Source organism: Trichosurus vulpecula, chromosome 3 (assembly GCF_011100635.1).
Source record: "Trichosurus vulpecula isolate mTriVul1 chromosome 3, mTriVul1.pri, whole genome shotgun sequence".
In the NCBI taxonomy this organism is placed as follows: domain Eukaryota; kingdom Metazoa; phylum Chordata; class Mammalia; order Diprotodontia; family Phalangeridae; genus Trichosurus; species Trichosurus vulpecula.
The window spans coordinates 126,569,058-126,583,484 of record NC_050575.1 but is presented as its reverse complement, the minus strand read 5'-3'; the positions used below and the strand labels follow the sequence as shown (position 1 = coordinate 126,583,484).

General features: G+C 39.5%; 2 protein-coding genes across 4 annotated transcripts in view; both read left to right on the top strand.

Moving 5' to 3' along the window:
* The first annotated feature begins 3,840 nt into the window (after positions 1-3,840).
* ZBTB6 (zinc finger and BTB domain containing 6) lies at positions 3,841-9,025 on the top strand. Its single transcript, XM_036751784.1, has 2 exons — positions 3,841-4,148; positions 5,351-9,025. Exon 2 carries the CDS (start codon positions 5,358-5,360, stop codon positions 6,636-6,638), a length of 1,281 nt encoding a protein of 426 aa, XP_036607679.1. The 5' UTR covers positions 3,841-4,148; positions 5,351-5,357; the 3' UTR covers positions 6,639-9,025.
* A 3,091-nt stretch (positions 9,026-12,116) lies between these two features.
* RC3H2 (ring finger and CCCH-type domains 2) overlaps positions 12,117-14,427 on the top strand; it is a 63,073-nt gene continuing 60,762 nt past the window's right edge. For all 3 annotated transcript variants that reach the window (XM_036750390.1, XM_036750389.1, XM_036750391.1), the window contains exon 1: positions 12,117-12,349. The gene's annotated coding sequence lies outside the window, so the exon portion shown is untranslated. The remainder of the gene's footprint in view (positions 12,350-14,427) is intronic.

Genomic DNA, 14,427 nt, shown 5'->3' with positions numbered 1-14,427 from the left:
ATAATATATGTTAAGCACCTGATGTGCTGAGCTGTCTGTCCTTGATGAGAGATCCCAAAGGTGAAAAAGAACACAACTGTACCTCTTGAGGAACTTGCAATCTAATAGTGACTTGTAGCCAGTAGAGATAATCATAAATCATGGGGTTTAGGAATATGAGGGACTGCAGAGGTCATCTAGATCTGGGGTGTCCAATTTGAAACCTAGCCATGTGGCCTGTAACTAAATGTAATTTGAAAATATTTTAACAAAAATACAACGAAACATAGGTTATACTATGTTTTAGAATTAATTCAATTTGCTACTGTCAGGGATTCTTATGTAAGTATTAGTGACCCCTGCTCCTGGAAAGAAGTGATATTATTAATTACCTGCACAGGGCTAATGCTGTGGGGGAGAAAGAAATCATTGGCACTGTGGTTGTCTAGGGAACAGGGTTGGATGATTTATAATTGGGTGGGTTTGGAACTGGTTGAGGTGTCTGTCTCCCCTTCCCCCCCACCCCTTGCTGATTGTCCATTGACATTTTGGATAAAGATCTCTAGTGGAGCAGGTAAGCTGATGTTCCTTTTGTTGCATTTTATTCTTATTTGTGTCTTGGATCAAGGTCAAATCTATGAATAATATAGAAGTTTGGGATATCTAGTAAACTTAATAAGATTGAGACCAAAAAAAAAAACCAAACCAAACCCAAACCAACAGTTTTGATATACCATAACAATGGACTAACTCTATTTATCACTGACCCAGTCGTGAACCCTAGTTGGTGTAGATACTCCCTTCAGTACAATCCTATCTAACTCTTACAGGTCTTGCTTTCCAAACCTGGGGTCCACAAACTTTAAAAAATATATTTGACAACTTTAAATATGATTGATTTTCTCTTGTAGTTATGTGTATTTTATGGTTTTAAAAAACATTCTAAGAAAGGTATTCATAGACTTTATCAAATTTCCATAAGGGTCCTGAGGGACACACACACCACTTTGCTTCACAGTGAACAGTGTCTTAACTATATCTTTACTGAAAATCATCTCAGACCCAGTGGTACTTTGCATTTGATAAATAACACATTGTCACCACTACCTGCCTATTGAAGCATTTCTAATAAGAGGCTCGTCCAAGGTCCTGATAATGGTGGGGTCTTTCTAGGTTAGAAGAAAAGCTACCGCATCCTTATTTTTTTGTCCCTCAAAGTTGAGTGCTGCTGAGATGGGAAGGAGTCCCAATGATCAAAACAGGATCTCTGTGACTTGGGGTATGACTCTGGTGTTTCTTCCCATCTCCTATTTTATAATCTTGATTTTCTGGACTTGATCTCCCTTTAGACCTGATTTTTGATCCCACTGGGCTATGTTTTTATTCTGCATACTGTTGGGGTACTTCATTATCCTAGACTTATATAGTACAGTTGGATATTAGTGAGAGATGAGCTAACAGAATAGCACTAAGTGTGTTCATTTATTATCTTTTTACTGTTGCTATGTCGCTGACTGGGTCACCTTTTCCAGATACAAATCCCTGAGAAGAAACCTTTCATGCCACTTCTTTTTCCAGTCATTGTTGGTAATGTTCTGCATTCTGCTTGCACTCTTTTTTTTTTGTCCTTGGAGTCACCCACAATTTTGACTATTTTTTTTTTTTACAGTTAGGTTGTTACATGATTCATAGTTCCATAGCATCACTAGGAAAATATTGGTCAGGGGTGGGGAACCTGTGGCCTCAAGGCCATATGTGGCCCACTAGGTCCTCACCTGTGGCCCTTGGACAGAATTTAATCTTTCAGTCAAAAGGCTGCACTTGAGGGTCACATGTGGCCTTGAGGCTACAGGTTTCCCATCCCTGATATTGGTGTTTAAGAGATGAGTTTTTGTGTCAGAGATCAACTTCAAACTGTTGAAAGTCCTGCATACTTTCAGAATGAAATAGAACCTATTCTTTTCCTGTTTAGCTATGGTACCAGGTCATTCATTTGCATGTAGCATCTGTCCAAATGTATGTTTGGATGTACCAACTCAGTGAGCTGCCCAACCAACTTCATTTACTTCTTTTTCCCTGTTTGTATTGTTATACTAATTTCTTTTATTGATTTCAGATCTTGTGGAAGAGGCTTGATAGTATTCTTGGACTTTATGAGGAATCTAGTTCATTATGATGAAGCGACCTACCCAAGTTCACACAACAGGTCAATATTATAGCTAGGACTGCAACTGAGGATTTCTAAATTTATCTCTATTTGTTTTGGTATAGGGGTGCTGGAAACCCCAAAATTGAACAGCAAAATGCTTGGGTCTGCCTTGAAAGGATTCTACTCAAGCCTTCTTTCAGTCAGAGACAAGATTTACTAACCTCGTTTATTAACCTATTAGGGTGGGTGAAATTTTAAGGATCTGGGCATTTGGTGGATGGGACTGACCTTTTTAATAGGGAAAAAAGAATGTGGGAAAATTTGGGTGGGATCAAGGAGTGGCCCATAATCTAGGGTGACCCTGAAGTAACTCAGAAGGGGTCTAGATGGGATTAAGGGTGGAAAATAGCCTGGGATGGTCCAGGGGTAACAGAGAATTGAAGTTTGAGGCTGGGTCAGAGCAACAGTGGAGGGACAGTGGAAAGGATTGAGTGAGAAGGGCCAGGTGCCTCAGGCAAATGCCAGGGACTTAGGTCCTGTAGCAAAATTCAGCGGCTGGGTTGAAATTTCAAAAGGAGGGGGGAGCTGTGGAGTGAGCCCATACCCTGTCATGTCTACCTACACACTTTTATTAACAGTTATTTTCTCATCTTCCTTCCCCTAATCCTTCTTGTAACAAATATGCATGAAGCATAAACAAATTCCCACAATAGCTATATCCAAATCTATGAGTGCATATGTGTATATGTGTATGCATATATGTATATATTTATTTCAAGACCTGGAATCCATTCCTCTCTGTCCAAAGATAGGCAGCACACATTATCATTGGTCTCCTGGAATTGTGGTTGGTCATTGCATCGATAAGCATTCTTAAAGTTTTTCAAAATTGTTTGACTTTATTTTATTTTGTAAATTGTTCTGGTTCTGCTTATTTCACTCTGTATTAATTCATGTTAATCTTCCCAGATTTTTTTTTAAAACCATCTCTTTTGTCATTTCTTTTAGCAGAGTAGTATTCCATTGCCCAAATTTGTTAAGCTTTTCCTCAGTTGATAGGCATTCCCTTATTTTATAGTTTTTTGCAACTATAATAAGAACAGCTGCGAATTATTTTGTACAAATACCTTTTCTTCCATATTTCACCTCTTTGAAATATGTAGTTAGCAGTTGTTACTGGGTCAAAGGGTTTGCAGTATAGTATTTATTGGGGCATACTTCCAAATTGCTTTTGAGAATGGGTGGACCAATTGGCATCGTCACCAAACAATGCAATAATGTTTCTGCTTTCCTGCAGCCCCTCCAACATTTGTCTTTTACCTCGAGGATATTTCTGACCCCCAAGAACCATGCTTCTGTTAGACCTACTACTTCACAATGAATGTTGTAATCTTGAATGTTATAACTGGAAGGGGCCTCAGGACACAGAACGTGAAAGTCTTCGTCTGTAAATAAAGAGTCTTGGACTAATTACCTCCAAATTTTTCAGATAAGGAAACTGAAATTCAGTGAAGGGGCTCATCTGAAACTCAGATGTCCGGACCAAGAGCTCTTGCCAATTTGTAAGTGCAACTAAGCTCCCTCTGCTTATGACTGGGGGCAGGGAATAGCGCTCTTCCAGGGGCTCAGGAACTACTTGTAGTAGCATTCTCTTAATTGTGAAGGCGAAGGGAAAGTGGGGCTAGATAAAACGGCCCTTAACAACCACTTCCGGGGGCTCGCCGGAAGTAGGTGGGGGCCAAACAAAGTCGCGTGCAGGTCAGTCTTTGGGGTGGGTAGGATGGCCGCAGGGATGTGCTTCCGGTTCGCTACTCAGCTCTCTGTCCTGCTGTTGCCGCCGCCACCGCTGAATCGGGTGGAGCGGTTAGCTGAGGGTGAAGTCGGCTTACCCCGGAAGGGTTTTGTCCCAGACTGGGCCAAGCTTCCGGACTGGGCAGACGTTGCAGCCGTCTCCGCTGCTGTTGCCGGAGGGGCCTCACCTTGGAGGGCGAAGTTTCCCGCCGGTTCGCGGCCAGAGCGCGTGAGTGGACGGTGGGAACGCTCGGGTCAGCTCAGGGCTGACGGTGGGCAGAGGTCGGGGTCTGGATGCGAGGCTTGCCCCAGTTCCCCACTGGGAAGAGAAGGGGCCTGAGAAGGAGAGAGAGGCCCTGGGGATGGACACCTTGGCTAGGGGGGAGAGTCCGTACGATCACGACAGTTTTTCTCGCCACATTATGAGGCCGGGAGGCCCCGCTTTTGAGGAATTTAAAAGTCGGGGCTGTAGGAGGTTATCTATGGTCTTTTAGATTTGGAAGGGACCTTACAGAGGATCTATTCGAACTCCCTTATTTGATAGATGAGGAAACAGACCTAGAGAGTTTACGAAAATTTGTTTGTAGTGATTGAGCAAATGAGGGTGAGAACCGTATTTCTCTCCAGGTCTCCTAACTTTCAGCCTAGTGCTACTTCCACTGTGTCTCTGCTTCTCTAACTAGATTGGGCCACCGAACTTTAGAGTGCCAAAGAATCTTTTAGTTCTGACTCTTTTACGGAAGATGTCTGGGTGTCAACTTTATATTCTTTCCTGTATGAATTTTGGGTTTGAGTTGTACCAACAACACCTTACATTTCATTTAGTCCAACCCTTCTTACTGATGAAATAACTGACGACAGGAGAGGTGAAACATCTAAGGTAGGACAAATATATAAACTTGGGGGAGGGGACATGAATAATTTTTCAGATATTTGTCACATACTGTAGAAGAGGACCTAGATTTCCACCAGACCCCAAAGGATAAAATGGGAAGCAAGGACTTGTGAGTGTGATTTTTAGGGAGGTAGGTTTTGGCTTAATTTTGGCACACTATGAGGAAAAGCTTAACAATTGACTAAGTTGTATGGGTTATCTTGTGAGATAAGCTATTTACTGGAAGTGTTCAAGAGAAGGCTGGCTGATCACTTTCCAGGCAGATCTTTTAGGATGCTTGCCTTTCACGAATGTTGTGTTAGGTAGAAGCTGGGCTAAATGACCTCCAAAGGGTGCTCCCTCCTCTCATTTCTAAAAATTTATGATTCTACAACTCATCCAAGGTCGTATAGGAAGGTTACCAAAACATCTGCCAACATCTAGACTGGACTTCTGACCCAAATGATTTCTTTTTTAAACTTTAGTAATTTAAAGCAGTCTTTAAGTTGGAGCTACATCTCCTACTATAACATTTATGTTTTGTTTTTCTTAATAAGTGTGACCATGGCTGCTGAATCTGATGTCCTGCACTTCCAGTTTGAGCAGCAAGGTGATGCTGTCCTACAGAAAATGAACCTCTTGAGACAGCAGAATTTATTTTGCGATGTATCCATCTATATCAATGATACGGAGTTCCAGGGACACAAGGTGATTTTTGCTGCTTGCTCTACTTTCATGAGAGATCAGTTTTTACTCAACCAGTCAAAGCAAGTCAGAATCACCATCTTGCAGAGTGCAGAGATTGGCAGAAAGTTATTGCTCTCTTGTTATACTGGTGCACTGGAGGTTAAAAGGAAAGAGCTTTTGAAATATTTGACTGCTGCAAGTTACCTTCAAATGGTACACATTGTGGAGAAGTGCACAGAAGCTTTGTCCAAGTATTTGGAAATAGATTCCTCTATGAAGAACAATAATCAGGGTGCTGAGACATGTCATTCCTCTTATCCAGAACTAAAGGATGAAGATGAAAATTTAGAGAGAGACTGTGAAATCATTGAGATTTCTGAAGACAGCCCTGTAAACTTGGACATCCAAGTTAAGCAAGAAAAAGACAGTGCTTTGCAGCCCACTATACAGGACTTGATATTGGACAAAAAAGATATGAAAACATCAGAGATTTCAACAGTTGAAATAGGGTATAAAGATGATGAAATTTGCATCTTCCGAATGGATTCCATCAGTGTGCCCACTGTAGAAAGTGAGCAGTTTTCACAGCCTTGTACCTCTTCTAAAACAAATATATATTTTCCAGAAACTCAGCATTCACTTATTAATTCCACAGTGGAAAGTAGGATGACCGAAGTTCCTGGGAATCACTTTCAAGGGTTTATTGGTGAAAGTACAGAGGACAATGTTGGTGTAACAAATGGGTTTCAAAGTCTTGAAGAGGGTTATTCCTGGCGACACCAGTGCCCTAAATGTCCACGAGGATTTCTTCATCTTGAAAACTATCTGCGCCATCTGAAAATGCACAAACTGTTCCTGTGTTTGCAGTGTGGAAAAACATTTACACAGAAGAAAAATCTTAACCGGCACATCCGAGGACACATGGGCATACGACCATTTCAGTGTTCTGTTTGTTTAAAGACATTTACTGCCAAAAGCACTCTTCAGGACCACTTGAACATTCACAGTGGAGATCGGCCCTATAAGTGCCACTGTTGTGACATGGACTTCAAACACAAATCTGCCCTCAAAAAGCACTTGACTTCTGTTCACGGGAGAAGTAGTGGTGAAAGGGCAAACCTTGATATCATCACAAAAGTCAAAATAGACTATGATTAATAGTAATACACACTTGCTTTGGAGACTTGGATATTATAGTCCATTATCTTGAATTCTGCAAAAATATTCTTTTGTAATTCTGTATTCCCTCCTTTCTATGTTTGTCTGATTTTTTGATGTACTGGCATGTTAATGTTTTTGTAATACTTATTCTGAAAAGTTGTTGGAGTTAATGGATTGGTTGAGTTCTTTTCTGCCTTAAATATCATTACCAAAATATTAGCTGATTTTCATGGCCAGCCTGTTTGGTGCTTTATAGGGTGTTGTGAACGTTGGTGCTTGGTTAATATTGTTAACTGACTCTTGGCTAAGGGGCAGAAAGAACTCAATGGTATTTTTCAGGTTATTCATTGAATTTGCGTTGTTAGTGATTCACACAGGAACAGCAACCATTTTTTACTTGTACTTTTATCTTGGTGACCATTAGAAGAAAATAAATCTGGGACTTTGCCAGTCTTGGTTCATTTTAGAATCACTTTTAAGAACTATTTGTTTTGTAGATGCAAGTAAGTGTGATGAATCTTTTCCCAGCCAGGATAAATGTATTGGTTACCTTTATAAATTCTACCACTTTTTCTAACCCAAACAGTAGGTCAGCTATCTGGTTGAAATTATGAAATAATCATATTCCTCATGTGTAAACAAATTTCTGCTGCCTCCAGAGAAATTATTCAGTATATCATTTATTTCAATGTGAGTATTCTCTCCACTTGTCCAAAGGGCAACTCATATACACTTTTTCATCCTGTAGGAATGTCTTAATCTTTATATCAGTCTTTCATAAAAGTTCAACCTAACACACCAGATATCTTCATCTTTTTTTATTGTTATTATTTCATGTATAACATTGCAGCACTTGTGCACTCTGTTCATCTGTTCTTTCTCACTCTTGCTACATTTTTTGCCAACCTCCTTTTCTACTCCTTATTGATATCTTATGCTAGTTCTTGGGCACAAATCATCGTTGTGAATATGCTGCAGCCTATTTGTGCCACCAAAGGAATACGCAGGGTTATATTAAAGTTGATTTTTTTATACACACATGTATATGTAATATATATACACACGTACCCTCTACATGTGTATATATGTGTTTTACATGTAATCATACACATATATAGATAAAAATATATAAACGTTTCTTTCACTGGAATAAAAAGTAATTGTACCCATGTAATGTTTTTAATATATTTTAATTTATTTCCATTCGAGAATAAATTTTACTTATTTGAATTACTGGTTCATATACTTTGGAAATGAATACTAAATTAGCTGTCCTCTCTAGATTATATTTAATACAAACATCAAATATTTTTATCAGTATGATTATATGACCAATGAGAAACAACATTTGATAGAAATACTCAATTTATAAAAGACATTGAATGTGTTCTAGATATCATTACTCTTTTTACTTTGTCTTGACAATATCTTTTTTTCTCATGGCAATGCTTTAACCTAGTTTTTTTTTTTAACCTCAGTACTCATAGTTGTGATTTTTCTTAGTGATAAATTTTTATTCATGTGACTAGGGCTGACTTTCAAAGATTGATGTTAAAATTATTTGAGTACTTTTTTCTTATCCAGATATATGTATTCTCCATGGATGTGCCAAAAGTAAAAACATGTATGTAACATGTAAGTGTAGTGGAAGTAAAATTTATTTTCATTCTTGTTAAATGCTAAAGTTCCCTGTTATTTCTATATACTAATGGTACAGTAGAACTTTGTGGGATAAGACATCTCGTCAACCTCTGAGACAAGTGACTGAGTGTTAAATCATATAATTAATCTCCCTTCATCAGAACTTTCCCCTCTTCCAGACATCCTTTACCCAGTTGCCAAAGTGATATCCTAAAGCACAGGTCTGAACATATCACTCCCCTGCTCATATAGCTCCAGTGATTTCCCTATTTCCTCTAGCATAAAATGGAAACTCTTGCTCTTCTTTGGCATTTGAAATCCATTAACTATCTACAGTTTACTTTTTCATCCTTACTACAACATTATTCACCTTTACACACTCTGGTCCTGCCAAACTAATCTTGCTGCTCTCCATACTGGACAAAGTATCTCATTTCTCCATGGCTTTGCATCTTCATGCCTGGAATTTATTCTCTCCCCACCTCTGCCTCTGAATCCTTAACTTCCTTCACTGGTTAACTCAAGTGCCACCTCCTCCATAAGGCCTTTGCTGATTCTCCCAATATCATTATCGCCACCTCCACTTACTTTATATTTACTATGTATATATTTTGTATTTATATGTGTATATGTTTTACCTGATAGAATGTAAGCTCCTTGAGGACAGGGACTGTTTTCTCTTTGTAGTCCCAGTCCCTGGTACATAGTCGACATTTAATAAATGCTTGTTGATTTATTGGTTATGCCTCCTGCAATATAGCAATTGTGTTGTGTGCAAGCCTGGCAAAATACAAATTAACCTACAAGGCAAATATTAAGCTTCCCATCACCCCATGCAAGTATTATGTAGGCATTCTCCTGTGGAATATTTCTTTTGAAACTTCATTATTTTCAAATGTTCTACATTTCAGCTATTTGTAAGGTCCAAACCTGTGATTTCAGCAGTGTGTGGGAAATTTTCAGCATGGAATGTCCCTCTGTGATTGTGGAGAAGCAATGTTGTCTCTAATAGTTTCAGAGAATTGCCTGGGGATACTGAGAAGTTAAATGATTCTCCCATTTTAACACTTCTTAGTGTGTGTGAGAGGCCTGACTTGAACTAAGAATGGTCTTTCTGTAGCTCATGCCACCCCTCAGCTGAGGATCATTTAACATATAGATGGTAAATGACTATTTCATAGGATCTATGTGGAAAACATTATAGAATCACAGAATCTTAAATATTGAAAATTTCATTTAGACTTTCTAGACCTTACTTTCCATATCTGCAAACTGAAGAGAGTGAATTTGATGTATTTGGTTTCAGCTCTCATTTATGAATTTAAATTTCACTGGTCATCTGAGCTAGAGGATGAGAGACGTACGAGGGCATTCATAGATTTACGTAAAATGTTTTAAATGTAGTGATAGAATTTCACTACAATCGATTTTTTTTCTTCTGGTAGAAAACATTTTTTCAATAAACATATATAAGTTACTGTCTATAAATGGAGAAATGGGCTTATGTGCTAGGATATTTATTTTTGCAAAATAGTTTCCTTAAAAAATCCGATGAAATAGGAAGTACAATTATCATCCCCATGTGACAGATGATGAAACAGGTATGTAGAGGAAAATGGCCTTGCCCAAGATATACTGATAACATGGCTAAGTAAGACATGGCCCTTGCTTTCAAGGATTTCCCTTTTGCAGCAATTTTACTGCCTTTTGAGCTTGGCCTTTAAAATTAATAAAACTTTACCTTTCAGCCGAAATTTTCTTGAGATTAAATTTGAAGCTTTGTTTTTCCTCATTGGTAGTTTTATGTTTTAAAATTTAAAACATTTTATGGGTGGATAGAGTAGTTCATAAGAAATAACATTTTGGGGGAATGTATATCTTACCCAGTTCAATATTTTAAAAATATTTCCTTCCCAATTGTTACTAATTTAGGTACTGACATAGATATACACACACATATGTGTATATACATGTATATATACACATGTACATATGTACATTTATATACATACCTGTATACCTTGTAAGAGTGTCATGAGAATCCTTTTGTAAAGAACTTTTAGATTTTTGGGGTAGGGAGAAAGGTTGGAAATGTTCATTATGCTGTCCAATAATGAAGTTTCCATGAAAAGGAATTCTCAGAGCAGTATCTGCTTTCATGATATATCTCAATAGGGTTTGGGAAATGGAATCTCATTTTAGAAATGCAGGTGTGTTAGGGTAAAAAAGGGGAAAGAAAGGAACAAGCATTTATCTAGTGCCTACTTACCATGTGCTAGACACAGTGCTAAGCCCTTTTTGTTATTTTTTTCTAGCTCTATAATTGTTTTATAGTTTAGTATGGCATTGAATAAGTAATTTAGGTAGAATTGTCATTTTTATTATATTAGCTTGGCCTACCCACGCACAACTGATGTTTTTCCAGTTATTTAGATCTGACTTTAGTTGTGTGAAAAGTGTTTTGTAATTGTGTTCATAGAGTTCCTGGATTTATTTTGTTTGGTAGACTCTCAAATATTTTATAATGTCCACAGTAAAGCACTTTTTATAAATATTTTATTGGTACAGAGTAGAATTTTTCATTGTAGAGAAAGGCAGTGTTTCTGATTTTTTTTTCATGGCCAAAAGAAAACTGAAAGGGCCATATTCCTGAATTAAAGCTTTGCCTTTACTATGTTTCTGTTCTAAAGATCTTGAAGAAAATTGGCTATTGATTTCTTCTAAATGAAGTACCACTTGTCTCTTCTGTTGACCATTTTCTCAAATGTGTAACTTCTTAATATTTAGGATAATAAAATGGAGACTGTATAAGAGATTGATGAGTTTGTGGAGATTTATGAATTTTCAAGAAAAAGTAGGGCTTTGAGGTTTACAAAAATGATTTCCTTGTTTGCAAACTTTATAATGTGATAAAGGAAAACCTAAATTCACACTAACCCTGTGAGGTAGGTAGAGTAAATATTACTCCTAGTTTACAAATGAGGAAAGAGACTCCGAACTGGTGAAGTGCTTTGGTCAATCACATAACTATTAAGCAGTTCTTATACTTTCCTTCTTTATTCTTAAAAGTGGGAGTTCCTTTATTTTAAATCCATAGAAACAGAAGAAAAGTTTATCAACAACTACTTAATTGCTTGTTTTTAGTTAACAGTGGTCATGGAACAGGAAAACTTAAAAGAAAAATATCTTTGAGTAAAGTATAAAGTTGCCTTTAAACCTATAGCAATAGATCTGTGGATCTACTAATATCAGACATTACAGTTCAGAGGGGTCATAGAATTTTAGACCTAAAGGATAATCATTCAAAACCGTTAAAATCTGCCAAGAGATATTAAATGACTTGCCTCAAACAGTAATAAGTAGGATTCCATTTAGAAGCCTGGTGTTATGTCAGTTTTAGCACTTGCTCCTACTAAGGGCCAGCTTGGTTTGGATTAGGGCCAATACCGTTTGCAAAATAGGCTGGACATTATGTGTCAAATACTGCCAACTTTGTGGGAAAATGGAGTCGGAGAGAAACCAAATCTCACCATCATCCTTGAACCACTTCATGGATGGCACGTCTCTATGCCTCTGCCAACTTTGGCGTGTGACAATTATACGTGCTGCTACAAAACAGGATGGACCGGAGTTTCCCAGAAATCTCTCCTTCAGTACTCATTTCCCAGAGTGCCCCAGCTTTGCTCCATCATCACGTGATAAGGGTGGGTTAACCTGAAAGCCGTAGGGCGAAGCAAAGAGTAAGGAACTAAGCATGCGTGATCTCGCGCGAGTTGGGGGCGTGTCTCCTCGCGAGAGGATCCCGGGTCCCGGCTCCCTCCCCGTCCGCCTCTCGCGAGGAGGTGGAGGAGGAGGAGGAGGCGCCGCTGCGGCCGCCGCCGCCGCCGCCGCCAACACCACCGACGCCAACGGGGCTTTCCCGCTTGCTCCCGATGGAGTTTGAGGCCGCGGAGCCGCAGCCGAGCCGTGCCCCGGGGAGAGGAGGCGCCTTCGTCGCCGATCCCCGTCACCGCCGTCGCCCCGGGGCTCCCCGGAGCGGCCCGTAGCGACCCCGCCCGGGCCCTCAGGTAGGGCGGACGGGCGGGAACCGGGGCCTGGGCCCGAGGGGAGGCCGTGAGGGGGCGCCCTGAGAGAACGTCTGCGCCTGACAGCGTCTGGGCCCGTCAGGCAGGCTACGATCTTCTCCACTCCCTTCTCACTCAGGGCTCCCGTAGCCACCTCTGTTTCCTCAGCTGGTCTACTGCAGCCAGAGGGGCCAGGCAACAGCCACTCTTCCTTCCACTCCCCTCGCCCCGCCCAGGCGGGAGCTGTGGCCCTCAGAGAGGGGCTCCCGGATCCAGGGTCCCACGGAGATCTAGAAAGCATCTCTATTCTCTCTCCCTTTTACGTTTTCTTCCTTTTTTCCCTAATATCTTTCCTTCTCTCCCTCCCCCCTTTTCCTCCCTACTCCCTCTTTCCCTCCCCGCTCCCCGTCTTCTCCATTTTCCCTCCCCTTTCTCTTTTCTCCTCCCCCTTTTTGCTTCTCCCCCTCCCGTTTTCCCTTCCCTTCCCCACCTCTCCCTTCTCCCTCCTCCCTCGACTCTTTTTCTCCCGTCTCTCTCCTCCGTTTCCCACCCCTTCCTCCCGCTCCTCCCCTTTCCATGTCTGCTAGTTTCTCTCTCTCCTTTCCTCCCTTCTCTTTCTCACCCTTTCCATTCGTACCCTCCTTCCCCCTTCTCTCCCAGTCATTCCACGTATATCTCCCCTTTGCTCTCCTTCCCCCTACTTTTTCCCCTTCCCCATTCCCTTTTGTCTCTTTCCTTCCTTTTTTTTTTCTTTTTAAAAAAAGCCACCAAGAACAGAGTAGGTATGATTCTGAAATGAACAGAGAATCACGATGTTTTAAGAGTTTGAAAGGAGTTAGATAACCATCAATTCTGCCAGTGTGTCATTTCTTCTGAGGCCCAGGTAGGGGTGGAATCTTAAGTTCTACATGAGTAGAAGACCCTTTTTCTTTACACACACACCTGTGTTTTTGAATAACGGCCTCTGTATTTTGACCCAAGCCAAACAATGCCCCTTGGTGCCATGTAAAGGGGTCTCAGCAGTAAGAGGAGAGAGGATTGGCTATAGAATGGCCCTGGGGATGTGACTAGGATAATTGAATGAAAGAGAGCCAGGGAATTTATTTATTGGCGTGTATGTGTGTTCTGTTTTTTCCCCCTCCTTGAGGGAAAGCCTCTTGGGGCGACTCTTCCACCATCTTAGAGGAATGGTGTAAAGCATCATTGTTTTATAGGGATTTGAAAAGGAACTGGGCACACGATAAAGAATGCATTAGAGGGAATAGTATCTACTTGTCTGTCTTACTATTAAGGAATTGAAAAGGTTATGATGGCTGCTTTCACTTTTAGTTTCAATAATAAAGCAATGTGACACAAACAGAAAAGGTCCAGGAATAAAAATAGATCTAAATGTGTATTTGGAATATGAATCCTCACATCTCTCTCATGGGCATTTTACTAATACATGTTATAGTTCTTTCTGAATCACATTTGGAAGCTATTGTATCCCATTAAATTTAACCTCTTCTTCTCCCTTCACCCCCACACCGTTGTTTTCCTAGATTTTATTCCTTTTAACATTAATGTATTAAATTCTGTGTTGATATTTGGGTAAATTACTGAACAAAAATGTCACAAAATTCAATTTCTGTTGTATTTAGAAAAAAAACACATTTTCAACAATTTTGAAGACCAGCCTTTTCAGGATCACGTGCACTAGAATCCTTTAACTGTTGATCAAATGACTTTGTACTAATTGGACAATTTCCTTACTTGATTGACAACTTTTTATTTTGCTATTTTGATGGAATTTTTTTCTTTTGGTATTATCATTTTAAATTTATTTTTTAACTTTAAAAAATCTTAGAAATTTGTATTATAGTTTAGCATTTTAGAGTGTTATGGTTCTAGTAATATTCCAAACAATATTCTTTTATTGTATTAGCCAGATGCGTACAGTTTTTCCCAGATTTGAAAAATTGAGCAACCAGTAGGTAGAATAAAGCACACTGAAGAAAAAAAATGAATTGTACTCCATCCATTTTGCTGTTAATGTTATCAATAACATCTTCTTAATTGTTCTTATTATGTCTTTGTAATCA